Source organism: Squalius cephalus (assembly GCF_949319135.1).
Source record: "Squalius cephalus genome assembly, chromosome: 9".
Classification (NCBI taxonomy): Eukaryota; Metazoa; Chordata; class Actinopteri; order Cypriniformes; family Leuciscidae; genus Squalius; species Squalius cephalus.
In genome coordinates, this window is record NC_137130.1 from 8,278,980 (window position 1) to 8,304,359 (window position 25,380).

Consider the following 25,380-nt stretch of genomic DNA (forward strand, 5'->3'; position numbering starts at 1 on the left):
TGACTGCTATCCCTCAAAGCATTTCTCATTTCTATTCAATTAAAAATTAAAGTCAAATAAAAAGTAAATTAATGTTAATATGTTGGTACTAATAATGTATGATTGTTAAAGTAGCATTTCTTCTTTCATCTCATGTAGAATTACCTGTGAAATTCACAAAGAATCTGGAAGAAGAGACCTCCGTGCTTAAGGGGCAGCCAATGTATTTGACCTGTGAGTTGAACAAGGACAGAGATGTGGTCTGGAAAAAGAATGGAAAAGAGATCAAGGAAATTCCGGGCAAAATTCAAATCAACGTTATTGGACTACAGCGTGCCATCACAATCCAGGACGTGAACGAAGAAGATGATGCTGGTGCTTACTCATGCGAGTGTGAAAACATAAAAACTCAAACTAATGTCAAGGTTATCGGTATGTATTTGATTTTAATTTGTTTTATTTTTTACTTTAATGTCTTTGTTAAATTTAGAGCTGGTATGAATTTACCCATGTCTGTATTCAACAGAAATTGTAAGAGACTGGTTAGTGAAACCTTTGCGGGACCAGCATGTGAAACCCAAAGCCACTGCTACATTTAAGGGCGAGCTCTTCAAAGACACACCTAACTGGAAGTGGTACAAGGGTAATGATGAAATTCCTAATGAGCCTACTGATAAGACTGAGGTGAAAAAGGAGGGTAAAGAGATCACTCTTACGGTCAAAAATGCCCAGCCTGATGACGTTGCTGAATATGCTGTGGAGGTTGAAGGCCGCAGATACGTAGCAAAACTAACACTTGGAGGTATGTAAAAACAAACAAAACAACAACTGAGAAGTGTTGTTTTCTGCTTATATATCCATCTTAAAATGTTGTATATAAACCTTTTAATCTCTATCCAGAACGTGAAGCTGAGATCTTGAAGCCTCTTGCTAGTGTGGAGGTGGTTGAGAAAACAGAGGCCAAATTTGACACTGAAATTTCAGAAGATGATGTGCCTGGAGAATGGAAACTTAGAGGGCAGGTTCTGACAAGATCACCGGTAAGACCTTATTCAAGAGTGCTACAAAATTAATCATTCCCAGTTCTGGGGAAACTACTTTGAAACTGTGGCTTCCCTGGCTAAAAGCTATAAATCGCCAAGCTCACCATTTTGAGATGTAGTTAGCTACAATACAAGCTACTAAGAAAAAAAACACTTAAAGCTATTTAAGGGGGTGATTTCTTTTTAGATAACTACCAGATGAATTAAGTCGGTTTTATAATAAAAAAAAGCATTCTTCATCTGTCAATTAGGGTGACGATTCAATTAAATCAAATTCAATTAAACAGATATTTACACAAAATACTACTAAAATTATAGTGTTTTGCTTTTTTTTTAAAAGCACATTGTTCGGCAATTTTGCTGATTCACAATTTTCTTCTATTTTAGACATGTGACATCAGATCTGAGGGAACCAAACGATTCCTTTCTATCAAAAATGTTCAGCTTGATCAGGCTGGTGAAGTTACATACCAAGCTCTGAATGCTGTGACAAGTGCTATGCTCACAGTCAAAGGTAAGAAAACAATGAATATTTTTATACAGCATAAAAAAATAAAAATGCACATTTACAAATGCAAATGAGTGACGATTTGGACAATGTACATTCTTACCTACCAGAGTTGGAAATGGAATTCACAGTCCCATTGAAGGACGTTACTGTGCATGAAATGAAACAGGCAAAGTTTGAATGCTCCATCAATAAGGATGTGCCTAAAGTGATTTGGTTTAAGGGTTCTGATATTGTTACACAAGGAAATAAGTATGAAATCATTGATGACGGAAAGAAACACATACTTATTGTTAATAACTGTGGCTTTGAGGATGAGGGAGAATACAGTATTGAGGTCTTGGGCAAATCATCAAAAGCAAAACTGATGGTAGAGGGTAAGTCTTAGTTATTATCTTGGTTAGTGAAGTGTTGGTCAAGATGCTTTGTGACAAAATTTAACAAGGGTGTTTATTAATGAGTAGTCTAACAAATAGTAAACAAAAACCTTTCATAATAATCTAATAAATTCACTAATAAATTCACCCATTTTCCAAGTTTATAGTATATTCATTTTTTTGCACCCATAGTTAATTTGTTATGCACTGAACAAATGTCATAGGTATGAGGCTGAACTTCACCTCAACATTAAAGGACCTAACTGTGAAGGAAGGTAAAACGGCTGTATTTGAGCTTGAGCTTTCTCATGAGAATGTCGCCGTGACATGGTACAAAAATGAAATAAAAGTGCATCCGAGCAGAACCGTGTTCACCAGCGTGGTGGGAATGAAGCATACACTAGAAATTAAAGAAGTATCACTAGATGATACTTGCCTAATAAAAGCAGAGGCTAAGGGAATATCCACAATGGCTAAGCTGCTGGTAATAGGTAATTTTACCTTTATTTTACCCTTACATTTATTTGATCAACTAATCTTGCCCCCCTCCCCCACACACACACACACAACAAAACCTTTTGTGTAAAGTGTTACTCATTATATTTTAGTTTCTGAATATTATTAACACAACAACCTGTTTTTACAGAGGGTGATGCATATTTCACTGTCAAGTTACAAGATTTCACTGCAGTCGAGAAAGATGAAGTCACATTTGACTGCGAGCTCAGTAGAGATGTTCCTGTGAAATGGTTCCACAATGAAATTGAAATTAAAGCCTCCAAGATGGTTACCATGAAAGTTGAAGGCAAACGAAGAATCCTCAATCTTAAGAAAGTTGAGAACAAAGAAAAAGGATTATATGTTTGCGACTGTGGAACAGACAAGTCTTCAGCAAACTTGAACATTGAAGGTCAGTAATTAAGGTTATATTCTTAAAATGTAAAAACATTGCAACTTTTCCCCCTGATGGGGTTTTATTTGTTGATTTTTCTCAAAAAAAATTGATGGAATTCCAGCTCGTGACATCAAAGTGGTGCGACCCATATATGGCGTTGAGCTCTTTGATGGTGAGACAGCTCGTTTTGAGGTGGAAATCTCTGAAGATGATGTCCATGGCCAATGGAAACTGAAGGGCGAAGTATTATCTTCTTCACCTGTAAGCAAAGTTGCATCATTAATAAATAAATTAACAAATAAATTAAATCATCTTTCTAACAGACATCTTGCAAAATACTAACAAAATTTTGCTTATGTGCTTTTTGTTAACAGGATGTTGAGATTATTGAGGATGGTGCAAAACATACATTAACACTCTACAACTGCAAAGTTTCACAGTCTGGAGAGGTTACCTTCCAGGGAGCGAATGCAAAGTGTTCTGCAAATCTTAAAGTGAAAGGTAGTGTAAAATATAAAGTTTAAGGTTCTATATATATATACACACACACACACATATATATATATATATATTATTGAAAATTTATTTAATGTAAATTCTTCCTGTACTATTTAATCTTTCTGTGCACCTTTATCATAGATTTGCCCATTTCTTTTGTCATGCCTTTGAGCGATGTACAAGTCTATGAGAAAGATGATGCAAGATTTGAAATTGAATTGTCAAGAGAGGCTAAGGTCATCCGCTGGCTTAAGGGATCTCAGGAGCTGAAGGCTGATGAAAAGATTGAAATCCTCGCAGAGGGGAAAAGGCATATTCTAGTTGTCAAATCTGCTGCGTACGAGGATGAGGCTAAGTACATGTTTGAGGCTGAGGACAAGAGAACATCTGCCAAACTTGTTATTCAGGGTAATAAAAAGATTTTTGTTATGAGATGAGAATCAGTATATGATGCACAGTATTCTCATTCTCAAACCTTTTCTGATCTGCATTTATTGTTCCTCTCAGGCATCCGTCTTGAGTTTGTCAGACCCATTAAAGATGTCACCGTTAAGGAGCGTGAGACTGCAGAATTCAGGATCGAACTCTCTCATGAGAAGATTCAAGTCACCTGGTACAAGAATGACGTGCGTTTGCATCCAAGCAAAGTGGTGCACATGTCCGAGGATGGCAAGATCCATACTCTGTCCTTCAAAGAGGTGTCTATTGATGACACATCTCTCATTAAAGTTGAGGCTCTTGGGAAAAGCTCTGAAGCAATGCTCACTGTACTTGGTAAGTGTTTATAATGTTTCCAAATACATGCATCTTTTGAAACTTGATTCTAATGGGTCAGTTGTGGCATTAAGAGGTCAAACACTTTTGTATAATCACCACTGAACAGTATATTTGGCTATCATTCATGACAGTAAACTGGTGCTGCTTCAATAGCTATTGTGTCACTCTGCAGTCTCTTTTACATTTTTACCAGTACAAGTTACAATAGCTAACTAGTGCCATCTTGTGATTTTGTTCTCTCAAAACTTCTACTTCAAACTTCAGTGAAAATTGCCATCTGAGGTTTTCAGTATTAATTTTATGGTAAGCATAAACAATTTGATAGATGACTAGAAGCTCAGGAATGCTCATCTAAACTAAGAAAAATTAAAACCTCACTCAAAAGAACAAGCAACAAGAAATACGAGGTGGATAACAGAGATCTTAAAATAGAGGAAGCTAAAGATGTTGGCAAACTAGTCCATAGGAAAAAGGGGGTCTTCATCATTCTATATAGGTTCATTTTTCTTTACATCCCTTACGTAGACATTTTTGTATATTGGTAAAACATGTTGAAAATGTCATGTTCTTTTCTATATCAACAGAGGGAGAAGCCTACTTTACCACCAAGTTGCAGGACTACACTGCAGTTGAGAAGGATGAGGTTGTCCTAATGTGCGAAATGAGCAAATCATCTGCTCAGGTGAAATGGTTCAAAGATGGCAATGAGATCACTCCCTCTAAGAATGTCCTCATCAAGGCTGATGGAAAGAAACGTATCCTGACAGTAAAGAAGGCAGAGAAGGCCAACATTGGCGATTACGTTTGTGACTGCGGCTCTGACAAAACAGCAGCCAAGCTTAACATTGAAGGTATGTATCTTTTTAATGTATTTTTTTTTTATTCATCCATATATAGATTGATAGATTGAAATTAATATGAACTATTATAACCTAGTCTCTACCCCCTCTCCTTTTCTCTGCAGAACGTGACATTAAGATTACCCGTCCACTGTACAGTGTGGAGGTCACAGAGACAGAGACTGCTCGCTTTGAGACAGAAATCTCTGAGGAGGATGTTCATGGACACTGGAAACTCAAAGGAGATGCCCTGCACCAGTCTGCTGTAAGGGTTTCCTGCAATGCATGTTGTTGTACTTTTATTTTTTAAATATTATTTACATACTTTTTTGATATTTTTAACAATAAATTAAATGTTTGTTCCACTCAGGACTGTGAAATTAAGGAGGAAGGCACCAAGCACATGCTTATCCTTTACAATGTCCGCATGGATATGGCTGGTGGTGTAGATTTCAGTGCTGCTAATGCTAAATCAAGTGCTCAGCTAAGAGTTAAAGGTGAGAATCCTCATAAGTGTGCAGATTATTTATTCCACAACAAAAATAACCTGTTTTTAGCAACCTTTTTTTACATTTGGTAACAAACCAGCCTACATTCTTGTTTTACTAAAAAAGTAAATGTTGAGTGACAGTAACAGATAACTAATTGGGGATAAGTCAGCAGCCAACAAAACTATTTTAGAAGCCCCATTCCTTATCAGGAGTGGGTAGGGGTGATTGGCAGAGCCGAAACATGCCTCATTTATCTGACCACAGGCAGTGCAAGGAATCTCAATATGTTAATGATGCAGAGCCCTGTGTGATAAGCTGGAAGACTGAATAGTACTTCAAGCTTGCAAATTGTAGCTTAGTGACAGATCACAATGACTACTTGTAGTAGTAGGATTGTTTCTTGGCATTATTAAGGATGGCCTTTTCTTCCTCTCAAGCACGCACAATTGGCCTTCTGCGACCTCTTCGGGATGTCACTGTCACTGCTGGAGAGACTGCCACCTTTGACTGTGAGCTCTCATATGAAGATATTCCTGTTGAATGGTTTGTTGGATCAACAAAGATGGAGCCAAGTGATAGGGTAAGATTATTTTCTTTAGATTTCAGCAATTTAGTCTTTAATCATTAATTGGGCCATTTTCAATGTAGCTTTATCCAAGTCAAAACTTTCAAGTTTTTATTGTGATTCCAGCTGAAGTTATGTCATAATTATACTAGTCTAAACCCATATACATTATATACTAACTGTAGTACATAGTAATATAGCTATATACACAAATAGTATGTATATATTGTTGTTTTAGGGTGACAATTCCAAGTGAAAAGTCTGTATGAAATATGTTCTGCATATAAGGACTTCCAGCAGGACTTGCTGGTTTCGAGATAACACTGGGCCATTTTGCCCTGCAGGCGCCCTTATGGTTATTTTTAACTGCTTCAAGAGTGTTGTTGAAGTGCTGGTATAGTGAACTTCATAATCCTTTAGACATTTGATAAAAAATATATTTTCTAATATTTCGCATTCCTAATGCATTTGTTCTTTCACATAACTAAATTATAGAACAAAATGATGTTATATAAAGTATAAAGTTATGTATATAAAAATAATGTTCTTTAATTTTGCCATTTCCTTAACTCTTTCCTCCCCAGCATTTTTAACACTTTGCCAGCCAGTGCCAGCATTTTTGATCATTTTCACAAAATTTTCATGGGCCCCAGAATATTTTGTTATATGAATATCTGAACATGCAATATATCAAAAGAAAGAACAGAGCCTCTGCTTTAAAAAACAACCTTTTAGTCTCTCTTCATGCATTCTTTTTTATCAGCACTTGAATGTGGATAAGTTTAATTAAAAAAGCAACATTTTGAACAAAAAGCTGAGAAAATCATTTTTGTCAAAGACCGGATCGAATTCAGAATGATGATCAAAACATAGATGGAGTAGACCGCTTCCATCAACAACCCCAAAGTTTCACAGAGCGTGGCTTTTTATTTCCTCCCATCTCATATTTTTTTCCCACCACCATGTCCCTTTAGGGGCTCTGTACCTACCTCTTCATTGGTCAACATTTCAATCTGTAACGTTAACATATAACAATGAAATCATGGATTGCCGTAACATTCCGTCATTGGCGGTGAAGCGTTGTGTCATAAATGACTGAAAATTCTGTCAATGGCGGGGATAGAGTTAATATTTGCTTTTGAAATGTTGTTGCAAAAATGGGAAAAGAGCAATTGATAAACCCACTCAACAACTATGCCACATTGGTGTGTGCAGGTGGTCACAAGAGTAGAAGGAAGACTGCATTCCCTGACTTTGAGAGATGTCAAGATGACAGAGGCTGGGGAAGTGAAACTGACTGCAAAGGACTTTGTGACCCAGGCCAAACTTACTGTGAACGGTAAATTAAATAAATAAACAAAATATACTAATAAAATTAGTATTTTAGAATAATTTAGATACTATTATAGTTTTTTATTATTATTTTGAAATAGTTTTTATTTTAATATTTTTCATTTCATTTTAATTGTAAAGTTTTAATAATTTTGTTGTGTTTTGTCATTTTTATTCTATATAAATCTATATAAATCTATATCTATATATATATATATATATATATATATAATAGGGATGTGACGGGACACTTATCTCACAAGACGAGACGAGATGAGATTTTTACACAATATTTTATAGAAATCCTCAATGACAAAATTCATGACTGGAAAAAAAGTCTGTAGGAGCATTTTGAAATGTTTTAACTAATAATCTTCTACTTTATGAGTATGATAATATTATCAATTATACAACAATATACAAGAACTGTAAAAGGTTATGCCACAAACTAAACTGACTGGCTTTTCTACTGGATGATTTCACACGAGTCTCTTCAGACCTTACTGTGCATGATTTATGAGCTTCCAGAACTTCTGATTGAGACTGTGTGTGACCTCCTAATTGAACTCCTTTCCATAAATTGAACATAGAAATAAAAACAGTATAAATAACAAAAATAAATACCAGTTTTTCCTTAGTCTTAAGTTAAGTGCAAACAATAAGTGCAAGTGCAACCATAATCAAAGGACTCTCTCAGTATTCAAAGTACAAACAGATTAAAACAGAGACCAGAGCCACAACCACAGTCCAGAGGTAGACTATTGTATGCAGTATGCAGCATAATTTGTGCACATCAGTTTTACTTTCACTTTCGGATTCGCGATCGCACATACTCTGTGTAGACAAGATTTTTTTATTTTTTTATTATTATTTACAGTCTATGGATTTATCAGCTGCTTAGGCTCTGTTGAGCAACGGATCATCTGCCATCGTCACACCATCAGTGATCCTGCTGCACTGTGTGAGACTGCAACTCGTCCTGGATGAGCAGAGCAGACATGTACAATAGATTAAAATGTTTTTTATTTTTATGAAACAGCAAAACGATAGTGGAGGCATGTAATGTGAATGTAAGCGGTGGCATATTCTATGCTAAATCTAATTTCACCATCTTGTCCGTCATAGCGATTTTGACATCTTTTCACTCAATGACATCGAGACAGCTTTTCACTCAATGAGAAATCTCGTCATATTTTAGTCTTGCCGAGATCTCGTCACACCCCTAATATATAAATATAAATCTATATCGTTTTTAGTCATTTTTATTTTCATTTCCATTATTATTTTAGAGAATGAGAACTGCTGCCTTGGCAACTAGCTCAAATAATATATATTTTTTAATGGTTTTAGTTTTAGCTGTAATATGCACACCTGTAATGTTTGTATTCCTATATACATGAATGTTAGAGGTTGTTTTTTGCAGTAGTTTTCAAGAGGGGCATAAATAGAGGTTGCTTAGAGTTTCACGTTACCACATTACATATCACAGAGCCACCAGTTGAGTTCACCAAGCCCTTGGAGGACCAGACTGTTGAGGAGGAAGCCACTGCCATTCTGGAGTGTGAACTGTCCAGGGAGAAGGCTGATGTCAAGTGGTTCAGAGACGGACAGGAAATTCGTAAAACCAAGAAGTATGAGATGGTGGCTGAGGGACGCATAAGGAGGCTGATCATCAAGGACTGTAGCCTTGATGATTCCAAGACATATACCTGTGATGCAAAGGAGTTCAAGACGTCTGCTTTCTTAAATGTTGAACGTAAGTTTACAGAAAAAAATCTGACATGCAGAAACTTGAATAAAGCCAACTATTGTAAAGAAATAAAATAAACAACGCAGTGCATTTGTATAATGAATATGTCTATCTATTTTCAGCTCCATTTGTTGAATTCACTAAGCCTCTTCACGATGTTGAGGTTAAGGAGAAGGAATCTGCTAAGTTTGAATGCGAAGTGTCCCGTGAAAGTGCCAAGGTATTTTTTAACAGAAATCTGTGTGGACTGGGCCCTAAAGTCTGGGACTACTAGTGAAACTGTGTCTGGTTAACATTTTCATAATTGAATATTGGTTTAATTACAAATTATACTATTAGCATAGCAATTTGAGTGAGAACATTAAAGGTTGTATCAGCGATTTCAGGGCCAAACATAAATGATCACATTCATCTAATCTTTCCTAACAATCCGCTAGCTGCCCGCCCCATAAGCATGCCGTCAAAACAGTTGGTTTCACCACCACTCAAAACCAAAATAAATAGTGTTCCAACCAATCACCGACAGGGGTGGGTGTTGTAAGGTTTTCGCGTGCAGCTGTCATAGGCAGCCGTGCACGAGCGCAAAACCTCACAACACCCAGCCCTGTCGGTGATTGGTTGGAACACTATTTATTTTGCTTTTGAGTGGTGGTGAAACCAACTGTTTTTGTGTGCAGATCTCAGAGCATGCTTAAGGGGCGGGTAGGAAAGATGCTTAAGATTGTTAGGAAAGATTAGATGAATGTGATCATTTATATTTGGGCCTGAAATCGCTGATGCAACCTTTAATTGAAAAAGTTTTAGTTTTGCAATTTTACTTTAACAACAGCATGCACAGAAGCTGAGAGTGTATTGATTCATAATTGTTTGTTGCACAGGTCCGCTGGTTCAAAGATGGCGCTGAGATCAGGAAAGGCAAAAAGTATGAAATTATTGCCAAGGGATTACAGCGTATTCTCATCATCAGTAAGGCAGTGTTTGATGATGAGGCAGAATATGAATGTGATGCAAAAACATCCAAATCCTCTGGAATGCTAACAGTTGTCGGTGGGTTTTATTTCAGTCATTATTCTACAATAAATCAATTCTACAAACACTCAATCACATTACAGACATTTAATAACAATTCCTTTTGCCTTGCAGAGGAGGAAGCTAGATTTACAAAGAACCTATCCAATGTTGAGGGCACAGAAACCGACAGCATTAAGATGATTTGTGAGGTCTCTAAACCCAGTTCAGAGGTTACATGGTACAAGGGTGACCAGGAGATCCATGAGGGTGGTAGATATGAACATGTTGCAGATGGGAGAAAGAGAATTCTAATCATACAGGACCTCCGTATGGATGATGCTGGAGAGTACCACTGCAAACTGCCTGCTTCAGAAACAAAAGGAACTCTAAAGATCAGTGGTATGTTTTAAGCTTAGATTATTACAAACTCACAATAAAATAGATTATTACAAACTGTTATAATAAAAGGTCCTGCAAGCTCAAGGTTCCCAGGTCATGGGAAACCTAGAAAAGTAGGGAATTTTTAAACTGTGATTTCCAGGCCTTGAAACGTCACAGAAAGTTCTATAACGAATATATATTTTTATGCCAAGCTATAGAATATTTTGTTTGCTTTTTGTGAGTTCACTCTGTTTAAAAATATTTTTCAAATCCATATCCAGCAATCTCAAGTTTACTGATCAAAAGGTGTGGAAATCCTGATGCATGTAATAATCTCACTGATAATTTAATTAGGCATTGATTTACTTAAAATTGTCTCTCTGTATTGCTTTAGAATTGGCAGCTGAATTCATTGCTAGGCCCCAAAACCAAGAGGCCATTGAAGGTGAAAAGGCTGAGTTTGTTTGCTCAGTGTCTAAGGAAAATTATGAAGTTAAATGGTTCAAAGGAGACAAAGAACTTACAACTGATGACAAGTATGAAATTGTCATTGATGGCAAGAGGAGGGCGCTCATTGTCAAAAACTGTGAGCTAAAAGATGAGGGTGCATTCACTGCCCACATTGGCTCTGTAAAGGCTTCAGCAGACCTGTTGGTGATTGGTAAGTTTTTCTGTTTTAGTATATTTTTCTGTAATGTGTTTTTGTTAAAGAGGTCCAAATGTTCAATTTTGAATTATCGTATTAAATTGGACTAAAATTGGTACTTTTGTCTCTTTAGAAAAACTGAGGATAATCACTCCCCTCAAGGATGCCCAAGTAAAAGAAGGACAAGAGATTGTTCTTAACTGTGAAGTGAACTCAGATGGAGCTAAAGCCAAATGGCTGAAGAACAATGAGACAATGTTTGAGAGTAGCAAGTTTGTTATGGTTCAGAGAGACACTGTGTTCTCTCTGAGAATCAAAGCTGCAGAAAAGCCAGATGAAGCCAGTTACACCATTACACTGACAAACCAGCGCGGAGAACAGGCCAAGTGTTCTGCTAACATCAACGTACTAGGTGTGCCATTATTATATGTCTACCTTTTATACCATGTGTATTTTGACTGCAGTATATGCAAAATGTTTATACTTGTTTTTTGTTTTTGCATTCACAGAGGAAGCCATCAAGATCATTGAGCCACTAGAGGACTGTGAAATAGAGGAAAAGAAGACCATTACTTTCACTTGCAAAGTGAATAGACCAAATGTGACAGTCCAGTGGATGAAGGCCGGTCAAGAAGTCACTTTCAGCAAGCGTATTCTGTATCGTGTTGACAAGAACAAGCACACTTTGACCATTAAGGACTGCAGCCTTGCAGATGAAGGTGAATACACTGTAGTTGCTGGCGCTGATAAGTCCACAGGAGAACTGGTCATCAGTGAGGCACCCACTGATTTCGCTTCTCAGCTCAGAGACCAAACCATCACAGAGTTTGAGGATGCTGAGTTCACTTGCAAATTGTCAAAGGAAAAAGCCCATGTTAAATGGTACAGGAATGGACGTGAAATCAGAGAAGGACCCAGGTTAGGTTTGAACCATGAAACTATGAAAAAGTACTTTGTGATGGTGTGAAATCTTTTGCTAATGTCATGATCTTTCTTAGATATCATATGGAGAAAGATGGAAAAGAATGCAAGCTTGTAGTCAAAGAGTGCAGACCAGATGATGAATGTGAATATGCCTGTGGAGTGGAAGATAAAAGATCAAGGGCACGTCTCTTTGTTGAAGGTAATTTTTTTCACAGCCAATTTCTGGTATCCATGTTCGTATTGCCCAATGATTTGATGTGCTCATGGCATCTTTCTTTTCTTTCATCAACAGAGATTCCAGTGGAAATCATCAGACCACCCACAGATGTATTTGAGCCCCCAGGATCCGATATTGTGTTTGAGGCTGAACTAAATAAAGATAGAGTTGAGGTCAAATGGATGAGGAACAACATGGTCATTGTCCAGGGTGACAAATACCAGATGATTAGTGAGGGCAAAGTTCATAGACTTCAGGTCTGTGAAATCAGACCCCGTGATCAGGGAGAATACAGAATAGTTGCCAAGGAGAAGGATGCCAGAGCCAAGCTTGAGCTTGCAGGTAGGAAGAGTGTGTGTTAATGCAATTTGGTTTTTCATATAAAGGAACATATTTTTTAATATCCTGTACTTTTCCTTACAGCTATTCCAAAGATCAAGACCACAGATCAGAACCTTGTAACAGATGCTGGAAAGCCTTTTGTGATGACGGTTCCCTATGATGCTTATCCTCGTGCTGAGGCAGAATGGTTTTACAATGACATCAGTCTACCAGGGCAAAACATTGACACATCTAATGATCGAACAGAGTATAGGCTCAAGGACCCAAAGAAGTCAGACCAGGGTCGTTACAAGATTGTCATAAAGAATAAACATGGAACAGGAGAGGCTTTTATTAATCTGGATGTAATTGGTGAGTAGGAAATTCAATTAGATGATGTACAGACAATTTTAAATGTTCTAGATGTCTAATAAAAGTGTTGTTTGTAGATGTTCCGGGACCTGTGAAGAACCTGCATGTTGTTGACACTGCTGATGGTGAGGTCAGCCTTGCTTGGGAGGAACCGGAAAGTGATGGCGGAAGCAAGATCTTGGCTTATGTGGTTGAGAGACGAGATGTCAAACGCAAGACCTGGACAATGGCCACAGACCGTGCTGACATTCCAGAGTATTGTGTTGGTGGATTGCAGAGGGACAACATGTATTTCTTCCGTGTATGTGCTCGCAATAGAGTTGGGAATGGAGAGACTGTTACCACAGACGAGGCAGTTCAAGCCAAAAACAAATTTGGTGAGCTATGCTTTAGTTTATTTCTTCATTCGCTTGTTAAGTCTGTTATGCACCACTATTTCCAACAACAAACTGTGTTAATATACACTCACAGTGTGTTTTAATAACACAGAAAAATCATCATCCTAACCTTATCTCCATACCGAAATCTCAGATGGTCAGACAATGATTCATCTTTTATAAATCATTGAAATATTGGTGTACGGGATGCTGTCAGCCTTGAGACTGTAGTGTACACTGTGAGTTTTTAAAATCTTAGCTTAAATGTGTGATGTGAATAAAAGGTGCACACAAATGGCTGTTGAAATCGTATTTTCAATTGAACTGAGTAGAAGCTTGGACCCAGAAACAGTACATCCTTACATCACAACTTAACAAGCGGATTGTGTGGTAAGAGTTGAGACTGTAACAACTAATCAGAGATTAAAAAAATATATATATATTTTTTTATTCACTTCTAACAGATGTGCCTGGTGCACCTCAAAAGGTTATGGTTGGAGTTGTCAATAGGTTAGGTGCCACTGTGTCCTGGGAACCACCACTGTTTGATGGAGGATCTGAGATCACATCTTATATCATTGAACTCCGTGACAGAACCTCTCTGAAATGGGAGCCTGCTATGGTGGTCAAAGCTGAGGATCGCACAGCCACACTCAGTGATGTTGTTGAAAACAAGGAGTACATCTTCAGGGTCAGAGCTGAGAACAAAGCTGGAATTGGCCAGCCAAGCGCTGCCACAGATCCAGTGAAGATTATGGATCCCATTGGTTAGTAGGGTTTATATGTTTTTCATTATGTCTTGAGTTGTTGCAAAACCCAGTGTCAAACTTTAAATTTTGTTTCCTATCACAGAGAGGCCAAGTCCACCTCTGAACTTCAACTACACAAATCAGACCAAAGACTCAGTTCAGCTGTCATGGGAAATGCCCATTAGCAATGGAGGCAGCATGATTACAGGCTACATCATTGAGAAGTGTGAAGATGGCACTGACAAGTGGCTGAGATGTAACGCTAGACTTTGCCCTGACCTTTACTACAGGGTATGTCGTCTTGACTAATGTTGAATTTAACAACACTAATTTATTATCTTATTAAAGGATTATTTTGTTTTACAATGTGTTCATTTGTGTGTCCTATATCCTATATTAAGGTTTCTGGTCTGAAGTTTGGTCAGAAATATCACTACAGAGTTTGTGCAGAAAATGCTGCTGGGATGTCTGATCCAGCTGATGCAATTGGGCCACTTTTAGCTGATGACCCTCATTGTAAACTATTTTCAACTTTTCAACCATATCCCCTTAAAGACAGATAAAATACACAGACATTATTTTAACTGCTTTTTCATTTTATTTGTCTGCCCTTAGTGGGACCCACCATGGACCTCAATGGTTTTAAAAATGGTCTGGAGGTCATTGTCCCCAATGCTCTTATCATCCGAGTTCCTATTACGGGATATCCTATGCCTAAACCCAAGTGGACATTTGGTGACAAAGAGCTCACCACAGGTGACCGTGTTTCCATGGTCACAAAGCCTACATTCACCGAACTGGTTGTTGCGCCAAGTGTGCGTCCAGACAAGGGAACATATACCTTACAACTGGAGAATGATGTGACGACCATATCTGGAGAGATCGAAGTCAATGTTATTGGTATGCAAATTTTCATTTTAATATCTTGTTTTTGGTTTTGCACAACAATTAATGTACAATCCTATTTTTGCATCTTTCAGCATGTCCAAGTGCACCCAAAGACTTCAAAGTTTCAGAGGTGACCAGACATCATGTGCATCTAATGTGGGAAGCACCAGAGTATGATGGAGGCAGCCCTGTAAGTGGGTACAATATTGAGAAAAGAGAGGTTTCCCGCAAGACCTGGGTCAAGGTGAGGTGTTTTTAACAGTTACTTGTTAACACTATTTGTACACTCAGTGAAACATTTAGGTGCTAACAACATCTACACTTCAGGTGATGTCAGGCATACAGGACCTTGAGTACACTGTCACAGATGTCATTGAGGGCAAGGAGTACTTGTTCAGTGTTATTGCTTGCAACAAATGTGGACCAGGAGAGCCAGCATACATTGATGAACCTGTGAATGTGTCCTCCCCAGCCAGTAAGTCTTAAAAAGTGTTACACACAGGCATAATGTTTTTATAAGACTTAATATCATTCTGTGTTGACAATATAATTCCATTAGTTTGGGGGTTATGAAATAAAGAACAGTATGACAGTGTATGAAAATTGTTTGAAATACAGCTGTGCCTGATCCTCCTGAGAACCTGAAATGGAGGGACAAATCAGCAAAGAGCATCTTTCTGCTTTGGGAACCTCCCAGATATGATGGTGGTGCTGCTGTTAAGGGCTACATTGTTGATAAATGTCAGCGTGGCACTGACAAATGGGAAGCCTGTGGAGATCCCATACCTGAGCTTAAGTGAGTAATGATTCTTCACGAGCATCCCCGTAATAGAACATACTTTAACTAAAACATATAATTGTTTTTTTTATAATTATTCTGATACATCTGTAATCTGTCTCATTACACATATCCCAGGTACCAGGTGACTGGTCTTATTGAAGGTCAATGGTATGCCTATCGCGTGAGAGCGGTGAACAGACTTGGAGCCAGCCGACCATGCAAGGCTACAGACGAGATCCTTGCTGTGGATCCTAAAGGTTAGTGATCAAGATCCACCTATATAATAGTTAAATAGTATTTAGAATCCGCTATATTCACATTTTTATTTTATTACAGAGCCACCAGAGATCCAGCTGGATGCGAAGCTTCTTGCAGGCTTGACTGCCAGGGCTGGAACTAAGATTGACCTGCCTGCTGATGTGCTTGGCAAGCCAGAGCCAAGAGTAAAATGGACAAAGGCTGACCTTGTCTTGAAACCAGACGATAGGATTAGCATTGACTCAAAACCTAGCCATTCAACACTTTCCATTGCAAACACAACCAGATCTGACACAGCGACCTATATCATTGAGGCTGTCAATACAAGTGGCCGTGCCACTGCAACGGTTGACGTCAACATTCTTGGTAGGGTGTTGCTTTACATAATCTGTAATTTCAGCATAATGCAATTGAAAAAACTGGTAGTAATTTTATTTATTAATTTCTTTTCATCTTATTGAAAAACAGATAAACCTGGCCCTCCGGCTGCTTTTGATATCTCTGAAATCACCAATGAATCCTGCTGTTTGGCCTGGAATGCCCCCAGAGATGATGGTGGCTCTCCAGTAACCAATTACATTGTTGAGATGAGACCCATAGATAAAGAAGAGTGGCAGAAACTGTCTGCTACAGTAAAACAAACTGCTTTCAAAGCCTGCAAACTGGTATCTATGAAGGAATATGTCTTCAGGGTGTCTGCTGAGAACCAATATGGCATTGGGCCTCCTGCAGAGCATGTGCCTATTGTTGCAAAGTATTCATTTGGTAAGTGTACTTGTCACTATGTTATACATTTTCACAAGTTTCTTTATCTCAACTTATTTACTAAATTAATTATCTTTGTCACTCAGATACTCCTGGGGCACCAACCAGGGTTCAGCCTTCTGATATCACAAAGGATGCTGTAACTCTAACTTGGTATGAGCCTGATGAAGATGGTGGAAGCCCCATCACTGGTTACTGGGTTGAGAGGTTTGATCCTGAGACTGACAAATGGATCAGGTGTAACAAGCTTCCAATTAAGGACACAACACACAGGTAGGATAATTGTTTTCATTGTGTCTGCATTTAAAAGGTGAAGGAGGGGCAAAATAAATTCTCAAAATAAGGTTACCTTTTAAGGGTGAAAGGTTTGCCAACAAAGAAGAAGTGCAGGTTCCGTGTTTTGGCTGAGAATCTTGCTGGACCAGGAAAGCCAAGTGCTGATACTGACCCAATTTTGATTAAAGATCCAATTGGTAAGTTACAGTTTTATTTTCCAACATTGAGGCAATTAAATAAATAAAATTTAAAGTCAGGAATTTCAAATGTTGTTGTTTTAGATCCTCCTTGGGCTCCTGGGAAACCATTCATCAAAGACATTGCCAAGACTTCAGCACACCTGCAGTGGACCAGGCCTGAGCATGATGGCGGTGCTAAGATTGAGTCCTACATAATTGAGCTTCAAAAGAGTGGAACTGAGGAATGGGTTCGTGTAGCTGAGGATGTTCCAACAACCGAGCATTTATTGAAGGGTCTGATGGAGAAGCAAGAGTATTCATTTAGAATCAAGGCCATCAATGTTGCTGGAGAGAGTGAACCCAGTGATCCAAGTGACCCTGTTGTATGCAAAGAGAGACTTTGTAAGTGTTAACAGAAATTTTGAAAACTGATTTGTCTAAACATTATGGTCATTATAGTAACAATTTTATATATCAAGATCATATCATATCAAGAATATATCTAGATATCAGGATCTAGATATATCAGTAAGCCTGACATTTAATTGTATTTTTGGACTGCGTAACAAAGTATTGACCAAGTTACATGCTCATTAAAAATCCAATATCAGAATTTAGTCATATTCTAATTATGTATAAATATGTAAATGTCAATGCCATAACTTGAGTTCATTTAAAATGCACAGAAGCATTGTGCACAGTACGAAATAATGGCTTAACCAGAATATTAATCATAAACGTGATCCATTGTCAATGTAAATATTATTGTTTATATAAAGATATAAAAGTCTAATTGCACTGCAAACCCCAGTTTTCAAATGATTAGTTCTCTTATTTTTATATTCAACTGCAATGATGATAATAATATTATTTTTGTCATTCTAATTTGACCAGATCCTCCAAATGCCCCACGTTGGCTTGAGGTGGTTAACATTACTAAAATCAACTGTGACCTGAAGTGGACTGAACCAGATAGTGATGGTGGCTCTCCGATCACCAACTATGTTGTTGAGAAGAGAGACGTCAGACGCAGGGCCTGGCAGGCTGTGGACACCACAGTAAAAGATACCAAGTATACTGTCACTCCACTTAATGAAGGCTCTCTCTATGTGTTCCGTGTTGCTGCTGAGAATGCAGTTGGAGTAAGTGAGTTCAGTGAACTAGAGGACTCTATTTTGGCCAAGGATACTTTCAGTAAGTTGAACTGTATATATATATATATAATATTTATTTATTTATTTATTTATTAAAATATGTCATTTATGTCCTCTATAGCAACCCCTGGACCACCCTACGCGTTGACTGTTGTGGAGGTATCCAAGAGACATGTTGACCTGAAATGGGAGCCACCCAACAGTGATGGTGGAAGACCCATCACCAAGTATGGACAAATTTTACATTGGTTTTGTTAAATGCAAACAAAATTATGTGTTTGCACGTGGTGTTCAAAGCAAAACAAATGTCTCATGAATTGTTCTTTTAATAGGTATGTTATTGAGAAGAAAGAGAAGTTAGGCACACGCTGGGTAAAGTCTGGAAAGACATCTGGCCCTGAATGCAATTACAAGGTGACTGATGTTGATGAGGGCAGTGAGGTGCAGTTCCAAGTCCGTGCTGAGAATGAAGCTGGAGTTGGCCACCCAAGTGAACCTACTGTTTTCATGGTCATTGAGGATCCCATAAGTATGTTTAGTTAATTCATAGCATGCAACGCATACTAATGCTCAAGTAGTGATAGATGATTATGTACACCACATAATATGTATTGATTTATGTGTTGTTGTTTTTTAGGTCCACCTTCTCCCCCAATTGAAGTCCAGATAGTTGATGCCAGCAGAGAGCACATCAACATTACATGGAAAGCTCCAGAAAAGAATGGAGGAAGTCCAATCACAGGCTACCATGTTGAGCTGTCTGAAGCTGGAACTGAGAAGTGGATGAGGATTAATGCCCGTCCTGTCAAAGAGCTTAGGTTTAAGGCTGAGGAAGGCATCATTCCTGAGAAAAAATATGTTTTGAGAGTTCGTGCTATCAATGCTATTGGAGTCAGTGATCCCTCTGAAATTTCAGATAGTGTCTTTGCCAAAGACCCTGACAGTAAGGACTATTAAATTATTAACTGTGAATGAAAGTGTGTGTGTGTGTGTGTGTGTATGTGTGTACACTTATTTTTTTCCCCCACTGGTCTGATACTGGTATTAAATCCATTTTTCAATATTTTAAAGGTGCACCAACTATGGATCTCGAGACTCAAGATATTGTAGTTGTTGAGGGTGAGAAGATGAATATAAAAATCCCATACAGAGCAATTCCGAAACCATCAATGGTCTGGAAAAAGGGTGACACTGAATTAAAGACTGAAGACAGACTGACATTGACATGTGAACTTAATCGTGTTCACCTGGAGCTTCTCAAGTGTAAACATGAAGATGCTGGCGTGTACACTGTTACTCTCGTGAATGTTCTGGGTTCAGTAACTGGCACAATCAACGTAAATGTAATCGGTAAGAAACTGTAACTATATAAATTGGCTTCAACTGATTCACACTTATCATACCTACTGCTTAAAAATCAAGCTTAATGCCTCATTATATTTTTCATTAAAAGGCCTGCCTGGACAATGTAAGGACATCTCTCCGAGTGAGGTCACCAAGAACTCTTGTAAAATCTCCTGGGAGCCTCCAGAGAGTGATGGTGGTAGCCCAATCTTGCACTATGTTCTAGAGCGCAGGGAAGCTCAGAAGAAGACATTTTTGCCTGTGATGTCTGGAGACAATGTTTTAAGCTTTCTGGTCAAAGATCTTATGCTCAATGGTGAATATTACTTCAGAGTGAAGGCTGTTAACAGAATTGGGTGTGGCGAGTTTCTTGAACTCCGCAATCCTGTTTTAACAGAAGAACAGAAACGTAAGTATACATTTTATTGTTATTAATTTTTATTTTATGTACACTCTCTCTGGTCATGTTTGTCGTTCTTTTTTCTATTATTATTATTATTATTATTACTATTATTATTATATTACAGAACATCCAGACCCACCAATTGAGGTTGAGGGACACAATCCCACCTCAAATTCAATCACTGTTACTTGGATGGCACCACCATATGATGGTGGATGCCCAATCACAGGGTACATTCTTGAGAAGATTGAAAAAGATGGTGACAGATTTGAGAGATGCGTTCCAAATCTGGTACCTGGTTTCTCCTACACTGTCACTGGCTTGACAGAAGGAAAAGAATACCAGTTCCGTGTACGTGCAGAGAACATTGCAGGAGCAAGTGACCCATCTCGCAGTACACCACTGATTAAGGCTGCTGATCCTGTTGGTATGTTAAAAACAAATCAAAATCTGTTACAGCTCTACTTTGAGTATAAAAACTTTTTGTTGTGTCAAATAAAACATTAAATGTCAATTTTTTTAAATCTATATTATATTTTCTGCTTCAGAACCACCAAAGGTATCACTTCATGCACGTATTGCATCTGGCCTCAGTATCAAAAAGGGAGAGGAGATTAGATTGGATGCTTACATATCTGGATCTCCCTACCCAACTGTAACATGGCTCAGAAATGATGAGAATGTCAGGCAGCCGCCAGCTAAGAAGAAACCAGAAATTGTGAAGAAGAAAAAGAAGAAGTCTGTGCAGCCTGAACCTGAAGAAGTATTCCATCCACCACTTTTAGATCGCCTGTCATTTGACCAGACCAAACGCAGTGAGACTGCTCTGATGGTGCGTGATGCCATCAGATCTGACCATGGAAATTTCACTATTAGAGTTGAGAATACCCATGGTTTTGCAACAGCATCTTGTGACGTCAATGTTCTTGGTATGCTATTTTTGAAACTACTATGGGTATCTCCTTAAGCATTTAACAACAAAAATTATTTATTAACATTTCTGCCTGTTATAACTTACAGATAAGCCTGGCCCCCCTGTGAACTTTAGATTTGATGATATCAGGAACATCTCTGTTGTTTGCACTTGGGATGCACCTCTTGATGATGGCGGCAGTGAGATCATCAACTACATACTGGAAAAGAAAGACAACACAACAGATGAAATTGGTTGGGTAACTGTGACCTCGACTCACAAGGGATACAATTACCCTGTGACCAAGCTTATTGAAGGAAAGGAGTACATCTTCAGAGTCACAGCTGAAAACAAGTTAGGCTGTGGACATCCATGCTACTCTGAACCACTTATTGCGAAGAATCAATTTGGTAAAGTTATATTTTAACTATACTTTGATCAGTAGTTGGCTTATATTATAGTTTATTTGAATTTTTTGATTATTGTTTTTCAGAACCACCTGATGCTCCCAACATGCCAAGAATTGGAGAGGTCACCTCCAGCACAGTTGCCCTCAGCTGGCATGAGCCAAAGGACAATGGTAGCCCTATCTTGGGCTATTGGGTTGAGAGACGTGAAGTCAACAGCAAATATTGGATCAGAGTAAACGCCAATCTTCTTAGTGCACTGACAGTTAAGGTTGAGGGTCTTATGGAAGGCCTTGTTTACGTCTTTAGGGTCTGTGCCGAAAATCTTGCTGGCCCAGGAGAATTCAGTGTACCAACTGACCCTCAAACTGCAATGGATGCAATTTGTAAGTGTGGAAAATGAAAACTAAACATTGAAAGTTGTAATTTTAAGTTGTAATTATTTGTTTTGGTAGTTTGTATTGATATTAATTGTGTACATTTATGCAACAGTGGGCTTTACTCAAAAAATTGATTCTTTGTCAACCTGCATTGAAACTCATGATTTATACTAACTGGATTTAAGTTACCTTATAATTTGATCAAATGTAACTATTTTTGCAGTGCCACCTGGTCCACCTGTACCAAAAATTGTTGATGTCACAAATACTTCTATCGATATCAGTTGGATACCTCCATTATACAACGGTGGTGGAGAAATCCTTGGATATCATATTGAGCGCTGTCTGGTTGGAGAGAAGGATTGGGTCCGCTGCACTGAGTTTAGATGCAAAGACCGCAAGTACACCGTGACTGGACTGACTGAAGGAGCTGATTATTACCTTCGTGTGTATGCTGTAAATGATGCAGGACATGGAGCCCCAGGCATGACTGAACCTGTTCAGGCCAAAGAACCTGAAGGTAAGTCGAAAAACTTGTGACATTTTCTTCAAATAGAGCGCAATGAGGATCTGAAGTCTTTTTCAAACAATCAACCTAAATTAAGCTATTACTCAAGATTATTTAACACACTTGAGCAATTATAATAAAATATTTAAATCTGCATTGATTTAACAGAGTCACCAGGGGTTGAGTTTGATATCTGTGTAAGGAATGGAGTCATCATTAGAGCTGGAGAAACATTGCGTCTCCCTGCTGTTGTTACTGGGCGACCTGTACCAGAAGTTAAGTGGACAAAGGATGATGCAGAGCCAGACAAGGAGCATGTAATTATTGAGACAGAAGTAAAGAACAGCACTTTAAGCATCAAAAATGCTTTGAGAACTGACCATGGAATATACCAGATCACAGGCACCAACCCCAGTGGAACCAAGTCTGCCTCTGTTAAGGTGGATGTGATGGGTAAGTACAATTATTTTCTTTAAAAAAGTTTCAGAAAATTGTTAGCTTTTTAAATTCTGAAATGTGGGATATGTTCCCACATGTGTTTTTTTTGTGTTTTTTTTGGGGGACAAAAGATGTTCCTGGACCAGTGGTTGATCTTAAGACAGTTCATGTGAGCAAGAAGATGATTTCATTCACCTGGTCAGATCCTCTGGATAATGGTGGAAGTGACATAATGGGCTATGTTGTTGAGAGAAAGGATGCCAAAATGCACATTTACAGACAACCCCTGGAAGTCGCCAGTTGCAAATGTGACATTGTTGGTCTGCTTGATGGAGAAGAATACATGTTCCGTGTAGTTGCAAGGAACAAGTATGGCCTTGGTGCTCCTGTTGACCTTGGACCCGTTTTAGCAGTGGATCCCAAAAGTAAATACAACAGAATATATAGTGAATTTATATCTTGTATATGAAAATATATTTTAATTACATATTTTTATATTTTTATATTGTTTTAATATTCATACAAAAGGGATAAACAACTTTCTTGAAATTTTAGGAGTTCCATCTGCCCCAGAGAAATTGCACTATACGGAAAGGACCAAGAACACTATTACTTTGACTTGGGAACCTCCTCGTAGTGATGGCGGTTCTCCAATCCGAGGCTACTATATTGAAAAGATGAGACAAGACAGCAATGAATTTGATGTTGCCAACCGTCAACTTTGCAAAGACCTCACCATCACTCTGGACAATTTGTCTGAGAACATGATGTATGACTTCAGAGTGAAAGCTGTCAATGAGGTTGGTGATGGAGAACCATCCAAACCAATCAGTGTCAATATTCAGGATGACGAACGTATGTATCACTCCCTATAATATAAATCATTGACCAATTCTGATCGCATGTAGTTGTAGTTTGCTAATAAAAATCATGCCTTAACATTTTCATTGATATTTTCCTTTATTTTAGATTCACCAACTGTTAAGTGGTTGAAATTCTTTAAAAGCGATGCCATTGTTGTCAAGAAAGGAGCAGCTATTGAAATTCCTGCTGAAATTTTTGGCCTACCCTTGCCTACATTTGAGTGGACAAAGAATGGAGTAGTTATTGACCAACCCACTGAGACAATGATGTTGGAATCAGAGGAGATTAACAGACAAACTATCAACACCAAAATTGGTATTCCTGAAACTGTAAGACAAGACACAGGCATATACAAGTTAACTGCCACAAATACCCGTGGAGTAGGTCAACGCACAATCCGTGTGGATATCTTGGGTAAGCCTTTAAATGTTATTCAGTACTTTTACTTAAGCTTATTGATTTTCCACAGCATGGGAAGTAGTATTGGGTGTTACACAGTACTTTTTCCTGTAGTTAAGTTACGTAGGGGACAACTCTTTATTTTCAACAGTTCTGTTACAAGATTATCTTTATGATAACTGTGGTGTTCTTTTCCTAGATCGCCCATTGCCACCAAGAAACATTGTGGTGTCTGACATCAAAGCTGAGTCTTGCTACCTTACCTGGGATGCTCCAGAGGACAATGGTGGAAGTGACCTCACTAACTACATCATTGAGAAGAGAGATGCCAGCAAAAAGAAGTCTGACTGGGAACAGTTGACATGCTGCATTATAGACAGACGTTATGGGGTTAATACATGTTATTAATACATATTATTATGAGACAGTTCCTTCTAGAATGAAACAGTGCTATATGCTTATAAATGCTCTAAATGTTTGTTGTTTTTTACATCCCCTTCTGAAGGTGTACAAGTTGGAGGCCTATGGTAATTACCAGTTCCAGATCAAAGCTGAGAACAAATATGGGGTCAGTGATGGTTGTGAATCAGAAAAGGTTGTACTCAAAGATCCATTTGGTCTTCCCGGGCCACCCCAGAGGCCAAGGATTATTAGACACACCTGCTCATCCATGGTGGTCACTTGGGAACCTCCAAAAGACAATGGTGGCTCAACTATTCAAGGCTACTGGCTTGAAAAGAGAGAGAGAGGTGCAGTATACTGGAGTCGTGTTAACAGAGCTCCAGTAACAAAACCAGCAGTCAAGGGCCTGGAATACAATGTGCTGCACCTTATTGAGGGTGCCGAGTACAAGTTCCGTGTTATGGCTCAGAATGCAGCTGGCGTTGGACCTCCAAGTGAAGCAACAGAATGCGTGGTTGCGGTTGATCCAAGAAGTAAGTAATATTGATATTAATGTGTTGATATGTTTATGAATTCCTGTTCCTTATGAATAAAACTTTCTTAAATGTTACTTGTAGACCCACCAGGTCAACCACCAGCACCTGTAGTAACAGACAAATCAACAAGCAGCGTGACCCTTTCTTGGACCCCACCAGAAAAAGATGGAGGAAGTCCAATAAAGGGTTACATTGTTGAAGTTCAGGATGAGGGTTCACATGAGTGGAGAAGGATCAATACACCGGAGAAGCTGATCCTGAGTAATTCATACACTGTGCCAGGGCTTAAAGAGAATAAGAAATGCAGGTTCAGGATTGTTGCTGTAAATGCTGCTGGTGAATCTGAGCCAAGTCAAAGAACTTCTGATATCATTGTACAGGATATTCTGGGTAAGACTTACTTTTATGTACATGTGTTACAATACTATAGAAT

General features: G+C 38.4%; 1 protein-coding gene across 1 annotated transcript in view; it reads left to right on the forward strand.

Annotated features, from left to right (window-relative positions):
• The window catches only part of ttn.1 (titin, tandem duplicate 1), a 136,771-nt gene that overhangs the window by 47,290 nt on the left and 64,101 nt on the right, over nt 1-25,380 (forward strand). The window contains exons 75-132 of the mRNA XM_079880511.1: nt 139-411; nt 506-781; nt 880-1,019; nt 1,410-1,536; nt 1,641-1,907; nt 2,132-2,398; nt 2,554-2,817; nt 2,924-3,063; nt 3,177-3,303; nt 3,442-3,708; nt 3,808-4,074; nt 4,662-4,928; nt 5,042-5,181; nt 5,287-5,413; nt 5,845-5,987; nt 7,188-7,311; nt 8,794-9,060; nt 9,177-9,274; nt 9,933-10,101; nt 10,198-10,464; nt 10,841-11,107; nt 11,226-11,504; nt 11,602-12,010; nt 12,091-12,215; nt 12,309-12,575; nt 12,657-12,926; nt 13,004-13,303; nt 13,768-14,070; nt 14,156-14,343; nt 14,454-14,568; nt 14,668-14,952; nt 15,033-15,184; nt 15,268-15,415; nt 15,559-15,736; nt 15,857-15,978; nt 16,058-16,345; nt 16,448-16,744; nt 16,831-17,017; nt 17,102-17,217; nt 17,302-17,601; nt 18,094-18,393; nt 18,475-18,580; nt 18,686-18,882; nt 18,991-19,296; nt 19,425-19,703; nt 19,807-20,106; nt 20,225-20,527; nt 20,649-21,029; nt 21,121-21,423; nt 21,507-21,806; nt 22,024-22,320; nt 22,477-22,761; nt 22,878-23,171; nt 23,302-23,601; nt 23,716-24,024; nt 24,209-24,399; nt 24,515-24,944; nt 25,029-25,337. Coding sequence (XP_079736637.1) covers nt 139-411; nt 506-781; nt 880-1,019; nt 1,410-1,536; nt 1,641-1,907; nt 2,132-2,398; nt 2,554-2,817; nt 2,924-3,063; nt 3,177-3,303; nt 3,442-3,708; nt 3,808-4,074; nt 4,662-4,928; nt 5,042-5,181; nt 5,287-5,413; nt 5,845-5,987; nt 7,188-7,311; nt 8,794-9,060; nt 9,177-9,274; nt 9,933-10,101; nt 10,198-10,464; nt 10,841-11,107; nt 11,226-11,504; nt 11,602-12,010; nt 12,091-12,215; nt 12,309-12,575; nt 12,657-12,926; nt 13,004-13,303; nt 13,768-14,070; nt 14,156-14,343; nt 14,454-14,568; nt 14,668-14,952; nt 15,033-15,184; nt 15,268-15,415; nt 15,559-15,736; nt 15,857-15,978; nt 16,058-16,345; nt 16,448-16,744; nt 16,831-17,017; nt 17,102-17,217; nt 17,302-17,601; nt 18,094-18,393; nt 18,475-18,580; nt 18,686-18,882; nt 18,991-19,296; nt 19,425-19,703; nt 19,807-20,106; nt 20,225-20,527; nt 20,649-21,029; nt 21,121-21,423; nt 21,507-21,806; nt 22,024-22,320; nt 22,477-22,761; nt 22,878-23,171; nt 23,302-23,601; nt 23,716-24,024; nt 24,209-24,399; nt 24,515-24,944; nt 25,029-25,337 — 13,803 coding nt within the window. The remainder of the gene's footprint in view (nt 1-138; nt 412-505; nt 782-879; nt 1,020-1,409; nt 1,537-1,640; nt 1,908-2,131; nt 2,399-2,553; nt 2,818-2,923; nt 3,064-3,176; nt 3,304-3,441; nt 3,709-3,807; nt 4,075-4,661; nt 4,929-5,041; nt 5,182-5,286; nt 5,414-5,844; nt 5,988-7,187; nt 7,312-8,793; nt 9,061-9,176; nt 9,275-9,932; nt 10,102-10,197; nt 10,465-10,840; nt 11,108-11,225; nt 11,505-11,601; nt 12,011-12,090; nt 12,216-12,308; nt 12,576-12,656; nt 12,927-13,003; nt 13,304-13,767; nt 14,071-14,155; nt 14,344-14,453; nt 14,569-14,667; nt 14,953-15,032; nt 15,185-15,267; nt 15,416-15,558; nt 15,737-15,856; nt 15,979-16,057; nt 16,346-16,447; nt 16,745-16,830; nt 17,018-17,101; nt 17,218-17,301; nt 17,602-18,093; nt 18,394-18,474; nt 18,581-18,685; nt 18,883-18,990; nt 19,297-19,424; nt 19,704-19,806; nt 20,107-20,224; nt 20,528-20,648; nt 21,030-21,120; nt 21,424-21,506; nt 21,807-22,023; nt 22,321-22,476; nt 22,762-22,877; nt 23,172-23,301; nt 23,602-23,715; nt 24,025-24,208; nt 24,400-24,514; nt 24,945-25,028; nt 25,338-25,380) is intronic.